This window comes from Schistocerca serialis, chromosome 2 (assembly GCF_023864345.2).
Source record: "Schistocerca serialis cubense isolate TAMUIC-IGC-003099 chromosome 2, iqSchSeri2.2, whole genome shotgun sequence".
Taxonomy (NCBI): Eukaryota; Metazoa; Arthropoda; class Insecta; order Orthoptera; family Acrididae; genus Schistocerca; species Schistocerca serialis.
Window position 1 is genome coordinate 124,374,709 of NC_064639.1, and position 22,702 is coordinate 124,397,410.

General features: G+C 40.1%; 1 protein-coding gene across 1 annotated transcript in view; it reads right to left on the reverse strand.

Moving 5' to 3' along the window:
* Window positions 1-19,719: 19,719 nt before the first annotated feature.
* The window catches only part of LOC126455458 (dehydrogenase/reductase SDR family member 11-like), a 115,451-nt gene continuing 112,468 nt past the window's right edge, over window positions 19,720-22,702 (reverse strand). The window contains exon 6 of the mRNA XM_050091207.1: window positions 19,720-20,548. Within this exon, the coding sequence (XP_049947164.1) occupies window positions 20,507-20,548 (42 nt within the window). The 3' untranslated portion in view covers window positions 19,720-20,506. The remainder of the gene's footprint in view (window positions 20,549-22,702) is intronic.

Below are 22,702 nucleotides of genomic sequence, written 5' to 3' on the forward strand. Positions count from 1 at the left end.
GACAGGAATGGGGGAAGAAATAAAGTAGAAGAAGAATGGGTAGCTCTGAGGGACGAATTAGTGATGGCAGCAGAGGATCAAGTAGGTAAAAAGTCGAAAGCTAGTAGAAATCCTTGGGTAACAGAAGAAATATTGAATTTAATTGATGAAAGGAGAAAATATAAAAACGCAGTAAATGAAGCAGGCAAAAGGGAATACAAACGTCTAAAAATGAGATCGACAGGGAGTGCAAAATGGCTAAGCAGGCATGGCTAGAGGACAAATGTAAGGATGTAGCGGCTTATCTCACTAGGGGTAAGATAGATACTGCCTACAGGAAAATTAAAGAGACCTTTGGAGAAAAGAGAACCACTTGTATGAATATCAAGAGCTCAGATGGAAACCCAGTTCTAAGCAAAGAAGGGAAAGCAGAAAGGTGGAAGGAGCATATAGAGGGTCTATACAAGGGCGATGTACTTGAGGACAATGTTATGGAAATGGAAGAGGATGTAGATGAAGATGAAATGGGAGATACGATACTGCGTGAAGAGTTAGTCAGAGCACAAAAGACCTGTGTCGAAACAAGGCCCCAGGAGTAGACAACATTCCATTGGAACTACTGACGGCCTTGGGAGAGCCAGTCCTGACAAAACTCTACCATCTGGTGAGCAAGATGTATGAGACAGGCGAAATACCCTCAGACTTCAAGAAGAATATAATAATTCCAATTCCAAAGAAAGCAGGTGTTGACAGATGTGAAAATTACCGAACTATCATTTTAATAAGTCACAGCTGCAAAATACTAACGCGAATTCTTTACAGACAAATGGAAAAACTGGTAGAAGCCGACCTCAGCGAAGATCAGTTTGTATTCCGCAGAAATGTTGGAACACGTTAAGCAATACTGACGCTACGACTTATCTTAGAAAATAGATTAAGGAAAGGCAAACCTACATTTCTAGCATTTGTAGACTTAGAGAAAGCTTTTGACAATGTTGACTGGAATACTCTCTTTCAAATTCTAAAGGCGGCTGGGTAAAATACAGGGAGCGAGAGGCTATTTACAATTTGTACAGAAACCAGATGGCAGTTATAAGAGTCGAGGGGCATGAAAGGGAAGCAGCGGTTTGGAAGGGAGTGAGACAGGGCTGTAGCCTACCCCGATGTTATTCAATCTGTATATTGAGCAAGCAGTAAAGGAAACAAAAGAAAAATTCGGAGTAGGTATTAAAGTCCATGGAGAAGAAATAAAAACGTTGAGGTTCACCGATGACTGTAATTCTGTCAGAGACAGCAAAGGACTAGGAAGAGCAGTTGAACGGAATGGGCAGTGTCTTGAAAGGAGGATACAAGATGAACATCAACAAAAGCAAAACGAGGACAATGGAATGTAGTTGAATTAAGTCGGGTGTTGCTGAGGGAATTAGATTAGGAAATGAGACACTTAAAGTAGTAAAGGAGTTTTGCTATTTGGGGAGCAAAATAGCTGATGATGGTCGAAGTAGAGAGGATATAAAATATAGACTGGCAATGGCAAGGAAAGCCTTTCTGAAGAAGAGAAATTTGTTAACATCGAGTATAGATTTAAGTGTCAGGAAGTCGTTTCTGAAAGTATTTGTATGGAGTGTAGCCATGTATGGAAGTGAAACATGGACGATAAATAGTTTGGACAAGAAGAGAATAGAAGCTTTCGAAATGTGGAGCTACAGAAGAATGCTGAAGATTAGATGGGTAGATCAGATAACTAATGAGGAGGTATTGAATAGAATTGGGGAGAAGAGGAGTTTGTGGCACAACTTGACTAGAAGAAGGGACCGGTTGGTTGCACATGTTCTGAGGCATCAAGGGATCACAAATTTATCATTGGAGGGCAGCGTGGAGGGTAAAAATCGTAGAGGGAAATCAAGAGCTGAATACACTAAGCAGATACAGAAGGATGTAGGTTGCAGTAAGTACTGGGAGATGAAGAAGCTTGCACAGGATAGAGTAGCATGGAGAGCTGCATCAAACCAGTCTCAGGACTGAAGACAACAACAACAACAACAACATCGTGATATTTTTAAATCGATAATAGGCCTATGATGATGCAACATCTGAAAAACCCATGGCAAATATGCATCATCATTTTGTGAAACAGAAAGGAACATGTAAGTACATTATACATAAATAAAATTATTTTCTTCAGAAATAAAAAAACAGGTATATATTTTTATTGTAATAGCCTGGATATATTTATTCAATGTTTAGTCACTTACTACGTACACGGGTACAATTAATTCATCCTAAAAACTGTGTAATATTACTAATCAGTTATCATACCCAAATTATAAGTTCGATACTAAAATTTAAGATATCATTTGATTGCAGACTGTGAGGGCCAGCATGCATACATGCCAAACAATATTCAGTAAGTACTGTTAACACACTCCGCATCTCTCACAGTCTTCATAAAATTAACTTCCACATAGCTGCAGTCCCGTTGAGAGAAATGATTTAAGTGATGCTCCTTTATATCCTATTTGTTTTTAGTTTTGATTTTGTTTATCTCGAGGGCCATAAAGTGCAAGGTCGGCAGGTTAGAGCCGGATTTAGGTAATGCCTGCATTTCTTGGGCTCAAATGGTTCAAATGGCTCTGGGACTTAACATCTGAGGTCATCAGTCCCCTAGAACTTAGACCTACTTAAACCTAACTAATCTAAGGACATCACACACATCCATGCCCGAGGTAGGATTGGAACCTGCGACCGTAGCGGTCGCGCGGTTCCAGACTGAATCGCCTAGAACCGCTCGGCCATAACGACCGGCACCTGCATTTCTTTTCAACATATCTCTTACTCTTTCGTTAGACATAAAGTCAGTTAAACCAAATGAGATAGGCCTATAGGGAGCATTGTAAATATATATATATTTCTACAACGTTCTAGGAAACGTATTTTTCATAAGTATTTAATTAAATGAGAAATATTATTCAAAGCACTTGGTTTCTCGATTAAAAACGCGGACAATTGTGAGTACCGACAGATTTTCTCGGGGTACTGGGGCATTTATGTGTAAACCGGGACTTCTGGTGAGCCTAGGTTTTCTTATCTTCTTTTATTTATTTGTTTGCAGTAGCGATATACTAAACGTAGCAAAATTAATGGGAGAAAAAAAGCTTGCAGCAGCAATCTTCAAGAATTTAACATTAATTACAAATTTAGTTATATGTTATCTTTTCTTGAGTCTACATCTCTCCCTCCAGCAGGAATCCTGTAAAACTTCACTTCCTTCTGGACTTCAGAAGTTCAGCACTGTGGCAATATCGCAGTCGAAACTTCAAAAAATACACAACACGACAAGTCGTATGACACAAATGTAACAAGCGAACTGGATTTGATCGGATGTGTCACATGATTCGACGTAGGCCAATCACGAACTGCGGGTAATGGTAAGCAGAATGGAAAGGATGATCATACTTTCCTCATACAGGATTTTTAACATAAAGAGACACTACTCTGTCATCTGTTGAGAATGGACAACACTACTTTTAAGTGGAGAGACAGCTTTGCTGATGCACCTTTAACATCATGGCTGCTAGAATACGTGATAGGGATCACGTGGTGTGTGTGCAGCTTCAAGCTGCACTGCTAACGTCACACCTGACCGTCTCACCGCTCAGTTGTGCGCCTCTGACGTAACGTATTGTATGGTCGTTGAGTTTTTAACTGAATACAACTAGCTTGTGTGTGTATCGATTCTTACCAATGATTGACGATTAAGTGCACAGACAAGGTACAGTTATCAGTCTATTGAGAGGATTCTGAGGGCCTTTTTTAAAATGTTTTCAGTGAAAAATAATGGTTTGTTGTATGATCACGAGTTGTAATAGCCACTGCAGACAATGAAAATTTTGTGGCGGTGTTCGTAGCGACAAGCAATTCGCTGTAGAAACGGCTTACGAAGTCACCGCCACACTTTTAATAGCGGGCCGACCGGTCCGCTGGAACAGTGAACAGAAAGATGAAAACCCAAACACTCTGATTAAATAAAAGTCGGTACTTATCTTTATTAACGAAGATACAGAACACAGTATTGGACTCCGTGTCTACAGGGATCTGTCTAGTTCGAGTCGGAGCGGCTAGGTCAGCGTCGGCTGACGACAAACAACAACTCTGCTGCGATGAACACACAACTGACTAGCAAGTACACAATTCGGTGGCGAGTATACAACTGAGCGGCGAATACAGAACTGTCCTAGCGCTCGCGACTCCAGCGCTTAAGAAACCAGAAGCCAGCGGTGGCGCGCGCAGCCTTGCGGCGATTTCCTGTCTTCGCTGGCGCTGCTTATGCGGACGGCGTCCGGACTTTGATGCTGCCAACCTTTTGGCAGCGGGCTCGGGTGGCATTACTGGCTAGGATATAACAGAAAAAAATTAGGAGGTACGTTTTATATGTTTCCTAAGAACAGTAACACGAAATAAGTATGGATAAAATCTTGTAAATGTGCCGTTTTGTTTTCCGGAGCTAATGGTTGTTCGTGCTTAATACATCTTGCTGATTCGAATTATGAGAGGTATTTGAAAGCTGAATTGTTGAATCTTCCTCCGAAAAGCAAATTGAAGCATGATGCTACTCAAAGTCTAAAGGGCAGGTGGGTAAAAAGTACGCATTTTCGGTTTTACTAAATGTTTTAAAAAGATCTTGAGTCAGTATTATATCAGTTACACATGCAACAGCTAGTTCGACATCTTGGTAACGTTGTGTAGAAATTTCATAGTCATCCAGTTACCGTACAGGAATTCCGCCTAAGAGCCTTGTAGTTTTGTTTTCACCCAGACATATTTCAGGACGTTTTGTGCTATATGTATCTGACATTGCGTCAGTTGTTGGGGGCGATCTGAAAGTTATATTATTCTTGAAGAATCAAGTTTGCCAAGATCGTTAGCAGTTTTCGACGGATCTACACTGTTATCATCGGATCTTGTAACATTGCTAGTTGGACATGCTTCTTACAACACTGAAAGTCACATAGTGATGTTGGCTCAAATAGTAATAAAAAGTGGTAGGCAAAGTCAGTATGTCACAAATAAAATAACACACAAATATAATAAAAAGAATTGTTAGCGATCTTGGCAAACTTGATTATTCAAGAATAATATAACTTTTTGTGCTACCTTCAGTGGGTTTATTTGTTTATTTTCCTTCTGCAAAATTACTTTTATATGTTAAACTTTACAGAAACTGTTGGTACAGAATATTTATATTTGTAAAATGAGGGATTATTGTCAAATGCTTTACACTGGTTTGCATACGGTATAGATTTGAGGGATGTGTCTCTCAGTTGAGGCATTCTATATTGTTTATTTACGATACGTCTAAAGGTTCTAGTTTTGTAGCACATCTGGAAATAACTACAAGGAAACTAGAGCCTTTAGACATATCGTTAATAAACAACATAGAATGCCTCAACCCAGTGATACATGTCTCAACTCAACACTGGAAGCAAACAAATGTAAAATATTTCACAATAATCGCTCATTTTACAAATGTAAATGTTTTGTACCAAGAGTTTCTTTAAAGGTTAATATGTAACAACAGTTTTGCAGAAGGAAAACAAACAAATATATCTACAGAAGTTAGCACAAAGAGTGCTCCATTTTCCTAAAGAATACTTTTTGCGCACTGGAGTAAGAGTGCGTATTGAATAACATAAAAAAGAATTACAAATAAAAAGCGTGGAAAATCCAATTAGGAACTCTTTATATTTCGGGGAATTCAAAAAGAAAATGTCACAATGATCTGAGAGTAAGACCGAAAAAAACGTTTATAGATTGAAATGCAGTGCTGCACTATTGCCTGTTTTCCTGCAACGAAAAAGTTTTTGTGGGTCGGCCTAGGTACTCACTATCTATGCCGATTTTAACATAGTCTCTGAAAACCCGATAGCTTTGGATGCTTTCCGTATTCAGGTATCATTTTCAATGAGGCCAAGAACCTAATGGTACAGCGGCTCCAAGAGCCTAATGGTAGAGCATCTCTGTTAATGGCTGTAGTGCTGATGTTCTCTATCGGTTTCTGAAAAAAACGGGCACTATGGAAGATGTGATTATACACTCCTGGAAATGGAAAAAAGAACACATTGACACCGGTGTGTCAGACCCACCATACTTGCTCCGGACACTGCGAGAGGGCTGTACAAGCAATGATCACACGCACGGCACAGCGGACACACCAGGAAGCGCGGTGTTGGCCGTCGAATGGCGCTAGCTGCGCAGCATTTGTGCACCGCCGCCGTCAGTGTCAGCCAGTTTGCCGTGGCATACGGAGCTCCATCGCAGTCTTTAACACTGGTAGCATGCCGCGACAGCGTGGATGTGAACCGTATGTGCAGTTGACGGACTTTGAGCGAGGGCGTATAGTGGGCATGCGGGAGGCCGGGTGGACGTACCGCCGAATTGCGCAACACGTGGGGCGTGAGGTCTCCACAGTACATCGATGTTGTCGCCAGTGGTCGGCGGAAGGTGCACGTGCCCGTCGACCTGGGACCGGACCGCAGCGACGCACGGATGCACGTCAAGACCATAGGATCCTACGCAGTGCCGAGGGGACCGCAGCGCCACTTCCCAACAAATTAGGGACACTGTTGCTCCTGGGGTATCGGCGAGGACCATTCGCAACCGTCTCCATGAAGCTGGGCTACGGTCCCGCACTCCGTTAGGCCGTCTTCCGCTCACGCCCCAACATCGTGCAGCCCGCCTCCAGTGGTGTCGCGACAGGCGTGAATGGAGGGACGAATGGAGACGAGTCGTCTTCAACGATAAGAGTCGCTTCTGCCTTGGTGCCAATGATGGTCGTATGCGTGTTTGGCGCCGTGCAGGTGAGCGCCACAATCAGGACTGCATACGACCGAGGCACACAGGGCCAACACCCGGCATCATGGTGTGGGGAGCGATCTCCTACACTGGCCGTACACAACTGGTGATCGTCGAGGGGACACTGAATAGTGTACGGTACATCCAAACCGTCATCGAACCCATCGTTCTACCATTCCTAGACCGGCAAGGGAACTTGCTGTTCCAACAGGACAATGCACGTCCGCATGTATCCCGTGCCACCCAACGTGCTCTAGAAGGTGTAAGTCAACTACCCTGGCCAGCAAGATCTCCGGATCTGTCCCCCATTGAGCATGTTTGGGACTGGATGAAGCGTCGTCTCACGCGGTCTGCACGTCCAGCACGAACGCTGGTCCAACTGAGGCGCCAGGTGGAAATGGCATGGCAAGCCGTTCCACAGGACTACATCCAGCATCTCTACGATCGTCTCCATGGGAGAATAGCAGCCTGCATTGCTGCGAAAGGTGGATATACACTGTACTAGTGCCGACATTGTGCATGCTCTGTTGCCTGTGTCTATGTGCCTGTGGTTCTGTCAGTGTGATCATGCGATGTATCTGACCCCAGGAATGTGTCAATAAAGTTTCCCCTTCCTGGGACAATGAATTCACGGTGTTCTTATTTCAATTTCCAGGAGTGTATTTTATGTGCGTTTGACGGGTAGGTATGTTTGAAAACAGCACTACCCAACGAAATTAAGGAAAAGAATAATGAATTTATGTTCTCTAAGGTGAATAACAAGGCATCTAAGAAAACTAAACGCCAATAAAAATGCATGAGTGCACTACAACGGACTATACAAGTCGAAGTACAGATTATGGAGCAAAAGTTCACAAACAGCTTCCACCCCATTACATTTGCGTATTTTTACCGCATTCCGCTATTTTCTTTTTCGGCAATCTACATATAACACACGCAACAACAGTTATATAAATTTATTCCTGAAATTCATCTTACCTGTAGTAGGCACATATAGATGTACTACCTAAAGCGACATACGAAAATCTGTGCCTGATCGGGACTCGAACCAGGATTTCCTGCTTATAGCGAGCGCTTGCCTTACCACGTACACTATCCGACCACACTCCCTGGACCGACCTGGTACAGATTTTCATATGTCACTTTAGGTAGTTCGTCTACGCCTATTACAGTAAAGCTGAATTTCAGGAATGAATTTCAAACGGCATATAATATTTAGGTGGATTTGAATTCACGTAACACTCAACCAAAAATGCAAAGTCCGACTGCCACGAGGTTCCAGAAAAGAACTGAGGAGATGATAACGTATGCGCTGCCTGGTGGCAGAATGGCGAATTTCTGCTGTAGGGACGTGAAAGCTTCATGCATACTCTTGCTACACGCGTACTTTTACCCCAATCTCCTTTGTCGCCCACCCTCCAGAACTGATATAGGGGACATTATTAAACCTGATGAGAGACAAATTCTGGCACAAAAGAGAAGTTACCATAAAGAAATAGAAGAGGTTTTACAGGTAAATGGGTTACCGACTAATGAAGAAACTACTCTGAATCGCCAAAGAAACTGGTATAGACATGCGTATTGAAATACGGAGATATGTAAACAGGCAGAACACGGTGCTGCGGTCGGCAACGCCTTTATAGGACTAGCGTCTGGCGCAGTTATTAGATCGCTTACTGCTGCTACAGTGGCAGGTTATCAAGATTAAAGTGAGTTTGAACGTGGTGTTATAGTTAGCGCACGAGCGATGGGAGGCCGTATCTCCGAGGTAGCGATGAAGTGGTGATTTTCCCATGCGACCATTTCACTAGTACACCGTGAATATCAGGGATCCGGTAGGCCATCAAATCTCCGACATGGCTGAAGCTGGAAAAGATCCTGAAAGAGTGGGACCAACGACGATTGAAGAGAATTGTTCAACCTGACAAAAGTGCAACCCTCCCGAAACCTGCTGCAGATTTCAGTGCTGGATAATCAACAGGTGTCAGCGTCCGAACCATTCAACGAAGCATCACCGAAATGGGCTTTCGGAGCCGAAGGCCCACTCGTGCACCCTTGATGACTGCACGACACGAAGTTTTACGCCTCGCCTGGGCCGATCAACACCGACATTGGACTGTAGCCCTGCACAAGGTCACACGTACGGAGACAGAGCTCTCGTGAAAGATAAGTAATTTAGGTTGTAATTAATTGTAGTTGAAAACTTTTAACTAATTAAATACGTTCTTTAGTGTAATCTTCAAGATCACCATTAAAAGTTTTTCTCTTATTTGCGTAGTGTTCTAGTACTCGCGAAAAGGTCGTTTGTTTACTTACTGCTGCTTAGGCCTAATTTTTCGAGTGTGCATATTTAGCGTTATACCGCAATTGTAAGTGCATTTGCTGTAGTTTAACTGATTAAATACGTTCATTAGGGTGCTTTTCAAGCTCACCATTGAAGGTTTTTCTTTTATTTGCGTATTGTTCCAGTAATCGCGAATAGTTCGTTTTGTTTATATTTCGCGGCTTTGCCTTACTTTCCGAGTGTGCATATTTAGCGTTATAACGCAATCGTAAGTGCATTTGGTATAGATCAACTAATTAAATACGTTCATTAGTGTGCTTTTCAAGCTTGCCATTAAAGGTTTTTCTTTTATTTACGGATTCTTCCACTTATCGCAAAAAGCCTGTTTAGGCCTAATTTTTGATCGTGCATGTTTAGCATGTTTACAAATTTAAGTGCGTTTGTAATAGTTTACTTAAATATTAGTTTCCAAAACATATTTAGTGTCCTTTTGCATTTATATTTAATATATTATCGTTATCGCTTAGTAAATCTCTTAGCCTAATCAATTTCTAAACTACCATGGATACTAAGTGTGTGAGCTGCAGTAGGAAAGTTAGTTCAGGGGTTTTGTGCAGCTGTTGTGACAGGTGGTTTCATTGGGGAAATTGTAGCGGCGTGGGAATTGGGGAACGAGACTCTTCCATTCTTTTGCTGGGTTTGCTTAAGAGATAGGATTATAGCTGAACAGGAGGAGAAAATTAGAGCCCTTCAGGCTGATTTGGACAGAGCAAGGGAGGAACTGAAGAGGTTATGGGGGGACGAGGGTAAACAGCGGTGGGAAGTGGTAGCTGGGAACAGGGGCCACAGAAAGAGGACAGTGTCTGACAGTTTCCCAGTTGGCAGAACCAATAGATTTACCCTGCTATTAGTTAAGTAAGGAAGAGGCTCCAGCAGAAGTAGATGTAGTTAAGATGCTACAGAATCTCACTAGGAAACCAACTGTTTCAAAAAAAGTAGAAAGTAAGAGGAAAGTTCTGTTGCTAGGTAGCAGCCATGGAAGAGTTGTGGGCCAGATTTTGCAGGAAAAATTAGGTGACAGGTACCAGGTCACAAACTTTTACGAGCCAAGTGCATGTCTTAGCCAGGCGGTAGAGGATATAGGTTCCTTGTGCAAGGGTTTCACAAAGCAGGATCAAGTGATGATAGTGGGTGGAGTGGGAAACATTATTGATAGGGATCAGGGCTACAGTATTGAGTGTGACCTTGTGAAAGTAGCCTCGGCAACGACCCATACCAGTGTTGGGCTGGTGCCTGCTTTCATGTGGCATGATCAGCCCCAGTTGAACCGCTCTATCAGGAGGGTGAATATGGAGTTGGATCAGTTGCACAGGGCGGCCACTCTGTCAGATATTGGATTGGTTCCTGTTGAGGCTATTGATAGGGGGGATTTAACAAGGCCTGGCCTACACCTCAATATGAAAGGGAAGGGTAAACTGGCAGGGTTGTTAGCGAAATCCATTAGGGGGGACACTAGTACTCATGGATGTACCTCTTTTATAGACTAATATCAGTGTCCAATGAGACGTTCAGGCAGACAGGTGCTAAAGAGGTCCAAAACTCACAAAATTCTCACAACAGGAAAGTAAATAATAATGTTACCATATTTAACCAAAATATTGGTGGATTAAAGAAAAAAAGTAGATTCTCACAAAAGTAAAGTAAAAAAAAAATTATCTCTCGGGACTGAAGAATAAAGTACATGAGCTTCTGGTTTGTTTAGATGACACTGAATCTTATAATGTAATAGATATACTATGCCTGTCTGAGCGTCACATTGTGTCTGACATGGAAAAGGTTATAAACTAGCTGCACATATGAGTAGAGAGAATAAGGTGAAAGGAGGAGTTGCCATATATGTCATAAGTTATCACTGTGTAGAAAGCTTAGATACAAAAAGTATGTCTAGAGCAACATACAGAAGCATTTGCCTGTCAACTTAAACTGAAGGAGGGCTCTTTTATAATTGTAACAGTATATAGATCCCCTTCAAGAAACTTTCATTTATTCCTGGAAAACTTGGATGCCTTGTTGTGCTATCTGTCAGATAGGGGAAAGCAAATTATTATTTGTGGGGAATTCAATGTCGATTCACTGAAAGAGTGTAATAGGAAGAATGACCTGGAAGTGTTGCTCGGTTTTTTCAATTTGACATCCGTCATTAATTTTCCTACTCGGGTAGTAAAGAACAGCAGCACATTGATAGATAACACTTTTATAGACCAAGATAGGTTTAAAAACATAAATTCTTGTCCTATTGGGAATGGCTTTCTGATCATGATGCTCAGCTAGTTACAATTAGAAATTTCAGAGAAAATCTTCAGCAGTTAGACTGGGATGAGGAGTACAATGAACCTGATGCTAATTGAAAATGTGACTTATTTCATGATACACTTGTAAGAGAATTTGAAAACCGTTTCCCCAAAAAGGTAGTTAAATCTAATTATAAGAAACCATGCAAAAAACCTTAGCTTGCTAATGGAATAAAAATATCTTGTAATCACAAAAGGGAACTGTATCTAACAACAAGAAAGAGTAATGACCCAGAAACAGCCAAATATTATAAAAACAACTGTGCTACATTATGAAAGGTTATTAAAAAGTCCAGAAGCATGTGCATCATGTCTGATAACAAAATCAAAACAATTTGGAATATTACTACAAGGGAGACAGGGCAACCAAGAGTACAGGATGACGGCATCCCCATCAAAACAAATGGAACCTTGGTAAACAACAAGCCGGAGGTCCAAACCATTTTGAATAATCATTTTTTAAATGTTGTAGAGAAAATAGGATCTAAATGCTCATTAGAAGAAGCAAGGCAGTTAATGGAAGAGGCCTCACCCACATGATTTGATACAATTGAAATTCCACCCACCTCTCCTTCTGAAATTAGGAAGATAATAAACTCTCTCAAGAATAAAAGCTCACATGGAATTGATGAAATTTCCAGCAGGATAATAAAAGCTTGTTCCAAAGAAATAAATGGGATTCTTAGCCATATATGTAATAGCTCTCTGAAGCAGGGGATTTTCCCAGATAGACTGAAGTATGCCATTGTTAAATCACTGTATAAAAAAGGGGATACGTCTGATGTCAACAACTACTGCCCAATCTCTCTTCTGACTGCCTTATCCAAAATCCTTGAAAAAGTAATGTATTGTAGAGTAGCTTCACACCTTTGTAAAAATAAAGTTTTAACAAAATGTCAGTTTGGTTTCCAGAAGGGTTTTTCAACGGAAAATGCTATATGTACTTTCACTAATGAAATATTAATTGCTCTGAGTAACCTGAAGTCACCTGTTGGTATTTTTTGTGATCTATCAAAGGCTTTTGATTGTGTAAATCATGGAATACCTCTAGATAAGCTCAAGTGCTGTGGTATGAATGGGACAGTGCTCAAATGGTTTAAATCATACCTAACTGGAAGAGTGCAGAAAGTTGAAATAAGCAGTTCACATAACATGCAAAAAACTGGTGATTTCTCAAACTGGGGAACAATCAAGAATTGGGTGCCACAAGTTTCGGTCTTCGGTCCTCTGCTGTTCTTAATATATATTAATAACTTGCCATTCTATATTCACGAAGATGCAAAGCTGGTACTTTTTGCTGATGATACAAGTATAGCTATCACACCCAATAGACAAGAATTAACTGGTGAAATTGTAAACGATGTTTTTCAGAAAATCATTAAGTGGTTCTCTGCAAATGGGCTGTCATTAAACTTTGACAAGACACAGTATATACAGTTCCACACAGTAAATGGAATGACACCATTAATAAATATAGACTTCGAACAGAAATCGGTAGCTAAGGTAGAATATTCAAAATTTCTAGGTGTATGCACTGATGAGGGGTTGAACTGGAAAAAACACACTGAGGATCTGCTGAAACGTCTGAGTTCAGCTACTTATCCTATTAGGATCATTGCAAATTTTGGCGATATACATTTTAGTAAATTAACTTACCACACCTATTTTCATTCTGTGCTTTCGTATGGCGTCATATTCTGGGATAACTCATCATTGAGTAAAAGAGTGTTCATTGGACAAAAGCGTGTAATCAGAATAATTGCTGGAGCTCATGCAATATCATCCTGGAGACACTTATTTAGAGAGCTAGAGATCTTCATGGTAGCCTCACAATATATATATATATATATATATATATATATATATATATATATATATATATATATATTCACTTATGAAATTTGTTACTAACAATCCGAACGAATTCAAAAGTGATAGCAGAGTACATGGCTACAACACTAGGAGAAAGGATTGTAACCTCTCCCTCACTTATCGACCTTAATGACAGTGAAAAATTAAACCGCGTGTACCTAATGGAAATTTGGGAAAAGCAATCGTCACCGAAGTTAATCTGTCGGTAAAGAGGGAGGAAAGGGTTACATCTAAATGAAAGGAAAAATGCAAATGAAATTGGTGGAAATTAATTTTGAGAAAAGGCTAAAATTAATAAAGAAAGTAAATGTGCTGTCGTCAAGTTAACAATTAATTGGTGTCAATTAGATATTTGAGATTTGGGGGGAATTATGGTCGCCAGTCCTATGGGCAATTACTATAGTAACTGAAAAAGAAAGGTTATTACACATATAATTAGCACTAGAAGCGTGGCAACTGAAGGTTAACACGTGTAGTGTGAAAACTGAAAGTTTGTCAGAAGTAATAAATTTCGCTACACTCTGACTTAATTTAACAAAAGAATTAATAAACCCGGAAAATTGAAAGTTAATTTAGTGACTGAAATTAATAGTGAACTTTGTTTCTGAAGCACTACGAAATTCAGTAAAATAAGGTTAGTCTTGGGCTACCCCAACAATCATTTCAAAAGCTACTTGAATCTACGCAATTTAGAAATAAGAGATTTCACTTTGAACTTGAATTAAATGATTCTGAACAAATAAACAATAGTAAAATTTAGTACGTACCAAGCTGAGCTGCAGTCACAGGTAAGCTAAAATATGGTAACCAAACTCGCGCTCTTAATTTGTGCTTCTGGAATCTAAATATTGTAGCCAGCTATGAATACCTTAACTGAACTTTGAAATTAAAGCAGTTAAATCGAATGATATTGCTTTAATGCTGGCGTTTGAATTTCAACGACACTCGGGTGTATTCCGGAAAAGGAAGGGGCCTGCTTGGTAATGCAATTGAGACAATGAGCAACAAAGGTTCATGCTACGTTGCTGTAATTTAGTGAGAAAAATTTAACAGTTTGAAAAGCTGAGGTCTGCCATACAGTTCTAAAACTTTACGTGCTACCAGTCTTCCTTGTTGGTTGATTGAAGGTTTGAAGTCGTCGATCGAGGAGGTGGCGACAGTCACTCATTGTCGGCCGTCACTGTTGCAGAAGCTGGATATTGGTGCGCCTTCTTCTCGACACGGTCTCCAGCCGAAACGGGCTCTTGATGTGTGCCAGCTAACGCTTCCCGTCCGCGACACCATGTCAGAAACTAACATACCAAGTCGAGCGCAATTACATGCTGCCAAACCCCGAAAGCGCGGCAACTCGCGGGAGCGTCACACAACACACCTGCTCCACTGCCCTCCTCCAGCCAGACTCTCTGCCCGCGCTCCAGGCGGCAGAGTTCACACTATCAAAGATCCTAAACGCTTTGGTTCTCCACACGACCTATCGATGTATTCGTTCGATAGCATAGTTTTCCCTAGGCCAGACCCAGCGTATAAATACAAATAATATTCACAAAACAAACCAATTATACATCGACATAAATGCATATATATACAAATAGTAAAACAATTACAATATACAAAGACACGGAAATGTTATATCTTCAGGTAACAAAATAAGGAAAAAAAATTTGCAGTGCAATAGATGGAAATGGGAGGATATGCATTTCCGGCGTTACAGGATGATCTTCACTACTCAAGGTTAAATCTAACTTTGTCTCAGAAGGGGGTAAATTATGCTGCCACAAAAGTCTTTGGTCACTTACCTAACAGTATCAAAAGTCTGACAGGTAGCCATATAGCATTTAAAAGGAAATTAAAAGAATTTCTTAATGGCAACTCCTTCTACTCATTAGATGAATTTTTGGATATAGTAAGTGGGTAATTTCCTCAACCCTCACAAAAAATAAATAAATAAAAATAAAAATATTAAGTGTCATGTAATATTTTGTGTAATGTAATATCTTGTATAGACACCTTTTATTAACCTGACACGTTCCACTTTATTACGAAGTGTCGTATTCATGATCTATGGAACAAGTACTAATCTAATCTAATCTAATCTGTTGATGGTCGGAGATATGTTGCATGGTCGGACGAGTCTCGTTTCAAATTGTATCGAGCCGACGGACGTGCATGGGTATGTAGACAACCTCACGAATGCATGGACCCAGAATGTCAGCAGGGGAGTGTTGAAGCTTGTGAAGGCTTTGTAATGGTGTGGAGTGTGTGCAGTTGAAGTGATATGGACCCCTAATACGTCTATATACGACTCTGACCTGCATCCATTTATGTCCATTGTGCATTCCAACGGACTTGGGAATTTCCAACAGAACAATGCGACACCCCACACGCCCAGAATTTCTACATAGTGGCTTCAGGAACACTTGCGCTTGCCACCAGACTCTCCTTGCCTTGCAACGTGCTGTTCAGAATAGATCTCCACCCCCTCGTGCTCTTAAGAATTTATGGACAGTCCTGACAAGATTCATGGTGTCAGTTCCCTCCAGCGCTACTTCAGACATTAGTCGAGTCCATGCCACGTCGTGTTGCCGCACTTCCGCGTGCTATCGGGGGCCTGCACGATATTAGGCAGGTGTACCAGTTTCTTTGGCTCTCTAATGTATTAATAGAGGAAAAATTAAAATTATGAAACCACGTAACGCTGTAAATGCTGCAACGCCCTTTTGTGCCAAGAATTAGAAATTATAAAAATTATTAAAAGAACTTAAAACAAAACTGCTGTATTGACATTAGACGTGTCACAAGACGTTTCGATACTAAGCACCTTGAATGTGAGTTAACATCTGAGGGAGATGCTGTATCCACTGATGTGTGCGTATTTTCTGTGGGTCTTGTAGTTTTTGCACATTTATTTCCTGAAATCTAGAAGGTATTTATGAATGACACCGTATGTTGTTCGGCTTCTTATATGGATTAAGAGATTTGACAATAGCCTGGCAAGCACAATCAAACTTATACTGTGAGTGTCTGTACAGATGGCACACTCCCTCACTCCCTATTTGTGTGATATTTTGCAATGTTTTGTATAAGCACTTGGCGATTTTGTTCCGGAAGAACTTTTGTCAAAAAAAGTGGTTCAAAGGGCTCTGAGCACTATGGGAGTTAATATCTGAGGTCATCAGTCCCCTAGACTTAGAACTACTTAAACCTAACTAACCTAAGGACATCACACACACTTATGCCCGAGGCAGGATTCGAACCTGCGACCGTAGCAGCAACGCGGTTACCGACTGAAGCGCCTAGAACCAGTCACCCACAACGGACGGCAGAAATTTTGTCATAGCAGATATTATCTAGGACGCCTTTTAGTTATCTCATGCCGAATTAACGAATTTGTGCAGAACTGCGCTGGTATGTTCTTGAGAGAAACACATGGCAAGCATTTGTTTTAATTAATTACAAATTTTTCAACTACGTCATAATCTCGTAATTAACAAGGGGATATAAGAAAATAAAAACTGTTGCCAAGGAATTAGATATTTGTCATATGACTCTATACAGATTTGTCAAAAAGATAAGATCTGAGGTAGAAAATATCGCGATTGGTTACAAAAAAGTAAGACTGGTCCTTACTGAAGAACAGGAAGATAAGTTAGCAGAATAGCTGTTACAATTAGCTTCAATTTTCTTTGGTCTTCTGCCAGAAGAAGTCAAAAAGTTATTGTACGAATGTGCACTGAAATTCAATGTTGGCAATATTTCACCATCGTGGTACGAAAATAAAAAAGCTGGTCCAGACTGGCTGACTGTTTTTTTTTTTTTTTTTTAAAGACATCCACACCTGTCAATGAGAACACCGGAGCCACTGAGCGCCAGCAGGGCGACATCATTTAATAAACACAATGTTACCAATTTTTTTACAAAGCTGAGCGCAACGTTGTATAATTATAAATTTACACCTTCAAGAATATATAATTTAGATGAAACAGACGTTACCGCAGAGCTAAAGCAGAGGAAAATTCTTGCCAAGAAGGGAATGAAGCAAGTTGGAGCCATAGTATCTGCTGATCGAGGGACATGGGTTACAGTGTAACTGGTAGTAAATGCATTACGTCATGCAGTTCCTCCCATGTTTATTTTCCCAAGGTTTAAGTACAAGGATCTGTTTATAAAAGGCGGACCACCGGAATCTATCGGCGCAGGAAACAATTCAGGGTGGATGACAGCTGCGGAGTTCGTGAAATATATGGATCATGTTATCAAACATACTAAACCATTACCTGCAGATCCGATTTTGTTGTTGCTCTATAATCACCAATCTCATACTGATATCAATGTGACGGAAAAAGCGAAACCTAACTCCATTACAATGATGTCATTCCCGCCTCATTGTACACAACGCCTGCAGCCATTGGATGTTGGAGTAAATACACCTTTTAAAAGCTGTTGTGCAAAGGCTCAGGACATCGTATGTTACAGATCGCCCTTAGCTTTAGTAAACGCATCAGATGTGGCTTTAGGCATTTCACATGACCATCACAAATAGGTCGGAAGCAGTATCATAGAATGTTACTAGCATAGACGCTAATGCATATGAAATTGTAAACATTGTAAGAGGTCTATGACTATGGTATTTATTGCTAGCGCACTCGAGCAGATGTAATTTCCATGGATTGCTCAGGCGCTGCCTGCGATATGTAAGACCAGACCAGACCAGAGAGCGGAGTTGACTGCAGTAGGAACTGTGTAGCAGTAGGAGTAAGTAGTAGGTGGTACTCTGGTGTATGGAGTTGGCTGGGCCGGACGTGGGAGCGATGACGGTGACTGAGCGCTGTAGTATAAGGTAAAAGCAGCCTCGCGCATATGTACCATTGTTATATCAAGTCCCATGTAAATTTTTTTAAAAAATCTCTTAATAATAATCTTTCTTATAAAAAATTAACTTTTGACAATCATTCATCTCAATTTAAAGAATTTACTAATTTCTCCAATCCATGATCATCCTGATTATTGTAAAGAAAAATCAGTTGTTTCTTTTTATACATGAAAAATCTATCGGCCAGCATTGCACTGGGCTGTGCCAGAAAAATTTCTTATAGGAGCAGGTGTATACGTGTTATCCGGCGACCTTATTGAGGTAAGATTTTTCAATTTATTCAGAATGAATTTTCAGGGCCATGACGCAGCACTGCTGACGTCCAGAATTTACCAGTTTAAATTGACAGTCAATTATTGAAAGGTTATAAGTGAGTCACATTTATTGAGAGATTAGTCACATTGTATTATTGGTAGGTTACGGAATTTTTTATTGCGAGGTTACGCTGAATGTGAATGACATACATAATTATAATTTTACTGTTGGGAGGTATTTTTTACTGTTGCGATGTTATTATATTTTTTATCTGTGGGGAGCTTACACTGAATGCTATACATAATTATTTTTATCTGTTGGGAGGTTACAACATTAGTACAGATACAAGACAAATCGTTGATGCGCCAGGGCCATCAGGGATTGTTAATCTGCCTGCATCTTCTGGTGTCATAGAAGAACAATTAAACTCGGAGATAAGTCCATTTCTCTCCAGGAGCAGTACGTCCTTTTCCGAAGGCATCGCCAAGGATTCGAACAAAAAAGAGACGTCTTAGAAAATCTGCTGTTTTAACCGATACTCCAATAAAACAAATCTTAGCAGAAGAGCAAAGCAGGAAAAGGAAAGTGAACATCAACAATGAAAAAATGAGAAAAAATAAAGGAAAGGGGGAAAGTAAAACAGCACAAGGAGATGGAAGAGGGAAAGACAAAGGGAAGGGGAAGTCTGTTAATAGACAGGTTTTACAAACGAGTAGTGAAAGGTCTGAGGGTGAAGAGGACAGTTTAGGGTATTATTGTCTAGTGTGCTGTGACAGTTACTCTAATTCACGAAGAATGTGTTCAGTGTCAAGACTGTAAGAACTGGGCCAATTCCAGATGCAGGCAGAGTCAGGCCTTATTAACCTACTTGTGGCCGAACTGTGCTTGTGATATATCTTCTGATGATTAATTATTTATAAGTATTTATGTTTCCTGCCTATGACGGCAATATGATAGGTATTTTCAGCTTAAGACAAGCCCAATATGATTGAAGACTGAATTATGAAGGTTGAGTAGTTACAAGTTATTTGATAAGCTGTTAATTACTAAAGGGTTAGTAATTGTTTAAGTATAAATTATAGTTACTTGTTATATAACATACAAATGTTTACCTGACGATTCATACATTGTTGATTACTACTTAAATAAACAGACATGGTTTAATCATTTATTGTTTTTTATTTCACAAATAATAGCTTTAACAAATACGGTAACAACTTACCCTAGCTTGTTAACAATTTGCCCCAAGTAGGGTTAAGTTGTAATTTTACGACTTTAGACATTAAAACATTATTACTAAATAATTCTTACAATAAATGACCCAAATGACTGTCTTAATAGCAAAATTACATATATAAGTTAATTTTGATTGCATCGCTTGAATACTAAAATCAAGTATTCTTAACGAATTTGATGGTAACTAAAAATCCAAACTTGTAGCCCCGCTCTCCCCTATATCGCAAAAATTGTTCCATATTTTGTTTATGGAAAGCTTATTTGTCAGAACGCAGATGTGTACAAGTGTTTTATAATAAAAGTAATTCCTTCTGACTCAATACTCTGTGACAAGTGTTTCAGTTGAACGCCTCTTCGGTGACTTGTGTGTCCCTAACCTACCCCAATAACCCTACTGGAGCAAGGGGAAACTTTGAATCCGAATCATGGAGAATCTTCACTTTATTGAATGATGAAGGCTAATTTAAGGGCAGACTGAAGCATTCCTAGGTCCGACCGGGATTCGATACCGCTGCATTTTGGTTTATAGGGAGCGCGTATAACCACTAGACACACAGGCTCGACAGAGATGGTTTAAAATCTTGGGCTTCAAAATAATACATACAGGATGAAATCGTCTTGTGTGATTTTTTCAGTAGTATTTTTTTCTGAAATACTAGAAAAACATTCATTAATATTTTCATCCGAATCATTAAAATAAATTGTTATGGATTAATCTTTTATAGGCTTAAAATTTAAATAAATTTGTTGTAACACTTGTAAAAGTCTTAAACTTCTTTGTGGTGCTCGGTCGTTCACCGAACGCTGTCAGTGGAGTGAGCCCGTAGCTCGAATGATGACGTCAGACACCTGAAACAGTAGAACGTGTAGTAGTTAGTACATACAACGGCTACTTCATGAAAATAAGTGACTGATCTCAAATACAAATTTCGTACGCTACTCCCTCGAAGCAAGTTAGCTATCTAGAAACGTTAGTATTAATAGACTGGAAAAAAAAGGTAAAAAAAACACGAAAGATCCATTTCCTAAAGAGTGCTTTACTCTGCAGCTCAAATAATTTATTTAAAAATTTCTTTAGTCGGATGTAGCTGTAACATACGTTTTGCAATTGTTACACAGTTCAACATTCATCCAGACACAGAACACAGTGCCTTTTGTGTGAGTAAAGAAGCCTATATGACGCATAGTTCTGTGGATAGAAACTGAAAGGAGCACATTAAGGAAATAACTGTACAGTGTTTCACTAACTGTGCACTATACAAGCTATTCTTGAGATTCGTTGGAGGAAGGAAACGTAAGACGTCTAAGAAAGAGAGAATTTTTTCGCCGATTTTTCTCGTGACCTTCCTCAATGTACTGGAATAACAATCGCTGAGCTGCTGTAGCGTGCCAACACGGATACGAAATCTGAACCTTTCTGGCATAACTTACAAGTTTCTGATGTCTATAACTGAGAAATTTGTTGATAAATTATGAGTAAATTATGTGGCATTAATTATATCCATTATGGATGGCTAACTGAAACAGTGATTTACATAGATGGTTTATGTAGGTATGAATGCAATCACTAGCTTTTTGAGTCTGATACGACTTATTGCATCATTAAGTTTTAGAACCACTGCAAGCTCAGTATCAGATGGAAGAGTTACAAGAACGTTGGAGTTTATTATAATGAAATTTGCATAATTTGACAGCTATATTCTGATTGGCTTTCTAATTTTAATACTCACTGCAACAGTGTATTGTGATTGGCTGCCCCATTTTAGTACTACGCTGAGATCTGCTGAAGAGGAGAGGGTCAGAGGATGTTAAGATGTAGGGGGAAAGAGGGAGAGGTGGCGGACGGGATACAAAGCACAGCTAGGCTACTTAAGACAACTTTTTTTTTTTTAATTTCCACAATGATGCATTTTTTACATTTTTCTGCCACAGCCGTATTGGATATTTGAATTTCCTGCCATAGTCATCTTAGAATTTTCAGCGACTGCTGTGGCGACTAGTGGGGGAAACTTGAATTGTGTGCTGGATAGGACATTAATGTAGTACTTTTTGCGATTTAGTGCTTATTTTTCAAATGGCACTCTTGGTTAAGCTTTGAGGGTCATCAAAGTTGGAGAAACGTGAAGTCAAAGTCTCTTCGGATAGTATGTGATATCCCTATTAGCAATGAGACCCAGCAGCAGTTCGATGAAATGCCAAGTTCGAAGAAATGCAGTATTTCCAAAAATAATTACCTAAGCTTCAGATGACTTGGTTGCATCTGAACTGAACTCACACACACACACACACACACACACACACACACACACACACACACACACACACACATGTGCAGCACGCATACATTTAAAAATACATAAAAATCACCTGAATTGCGTAAAATGGTGCCATCTTAAAATATATGTTTCCAAGTCTCTTTCTGTTCTTCGCTATAAAAAAATTGTTTATGTCAAGTGCTAAGAAGACAAACAGACAGCCTGGATCACTGCCAGGTATGGGAAAAATTACATTTTCTAGGCCTAGTGTTGTGTAAGGCACAAACACCCACAAATTAAATATTTCCACATCTAAGTGCTTTTCAGGTGTCCTAAAGTTATCTCCACGTTTAAAATACGTAAAGGGTGTCGTCATACATACATTAAAAAAACTTTTGCATCATCCCGCTTCCTAGAACTCCTGTAAGTGGTTCAAATGGCTCTGAGCACTATAGGACTTAACATCTGAGGTCATCAGTCCCCTAGAACTTAGAACTACTTAAACCTAACTAATCTAAGGACATCACACACATCCATGCCCGAGGCAGGCAGGCTTCAAACCTGCGACCGTAGCGGTCGTGCGGTTCCAGACTCAAGCGCCTAGAACAGCTCGGCCACAACGGACGGCCAGAACTTCTGAAGATAGAAGTTGACTGTGGATATTATGTCACAGATACAATCCCTTTGACTGTTCAGGGATGTCACTAAACCCGCCCAAAGATGTAAACAACCATGCATGAGCAGCGCC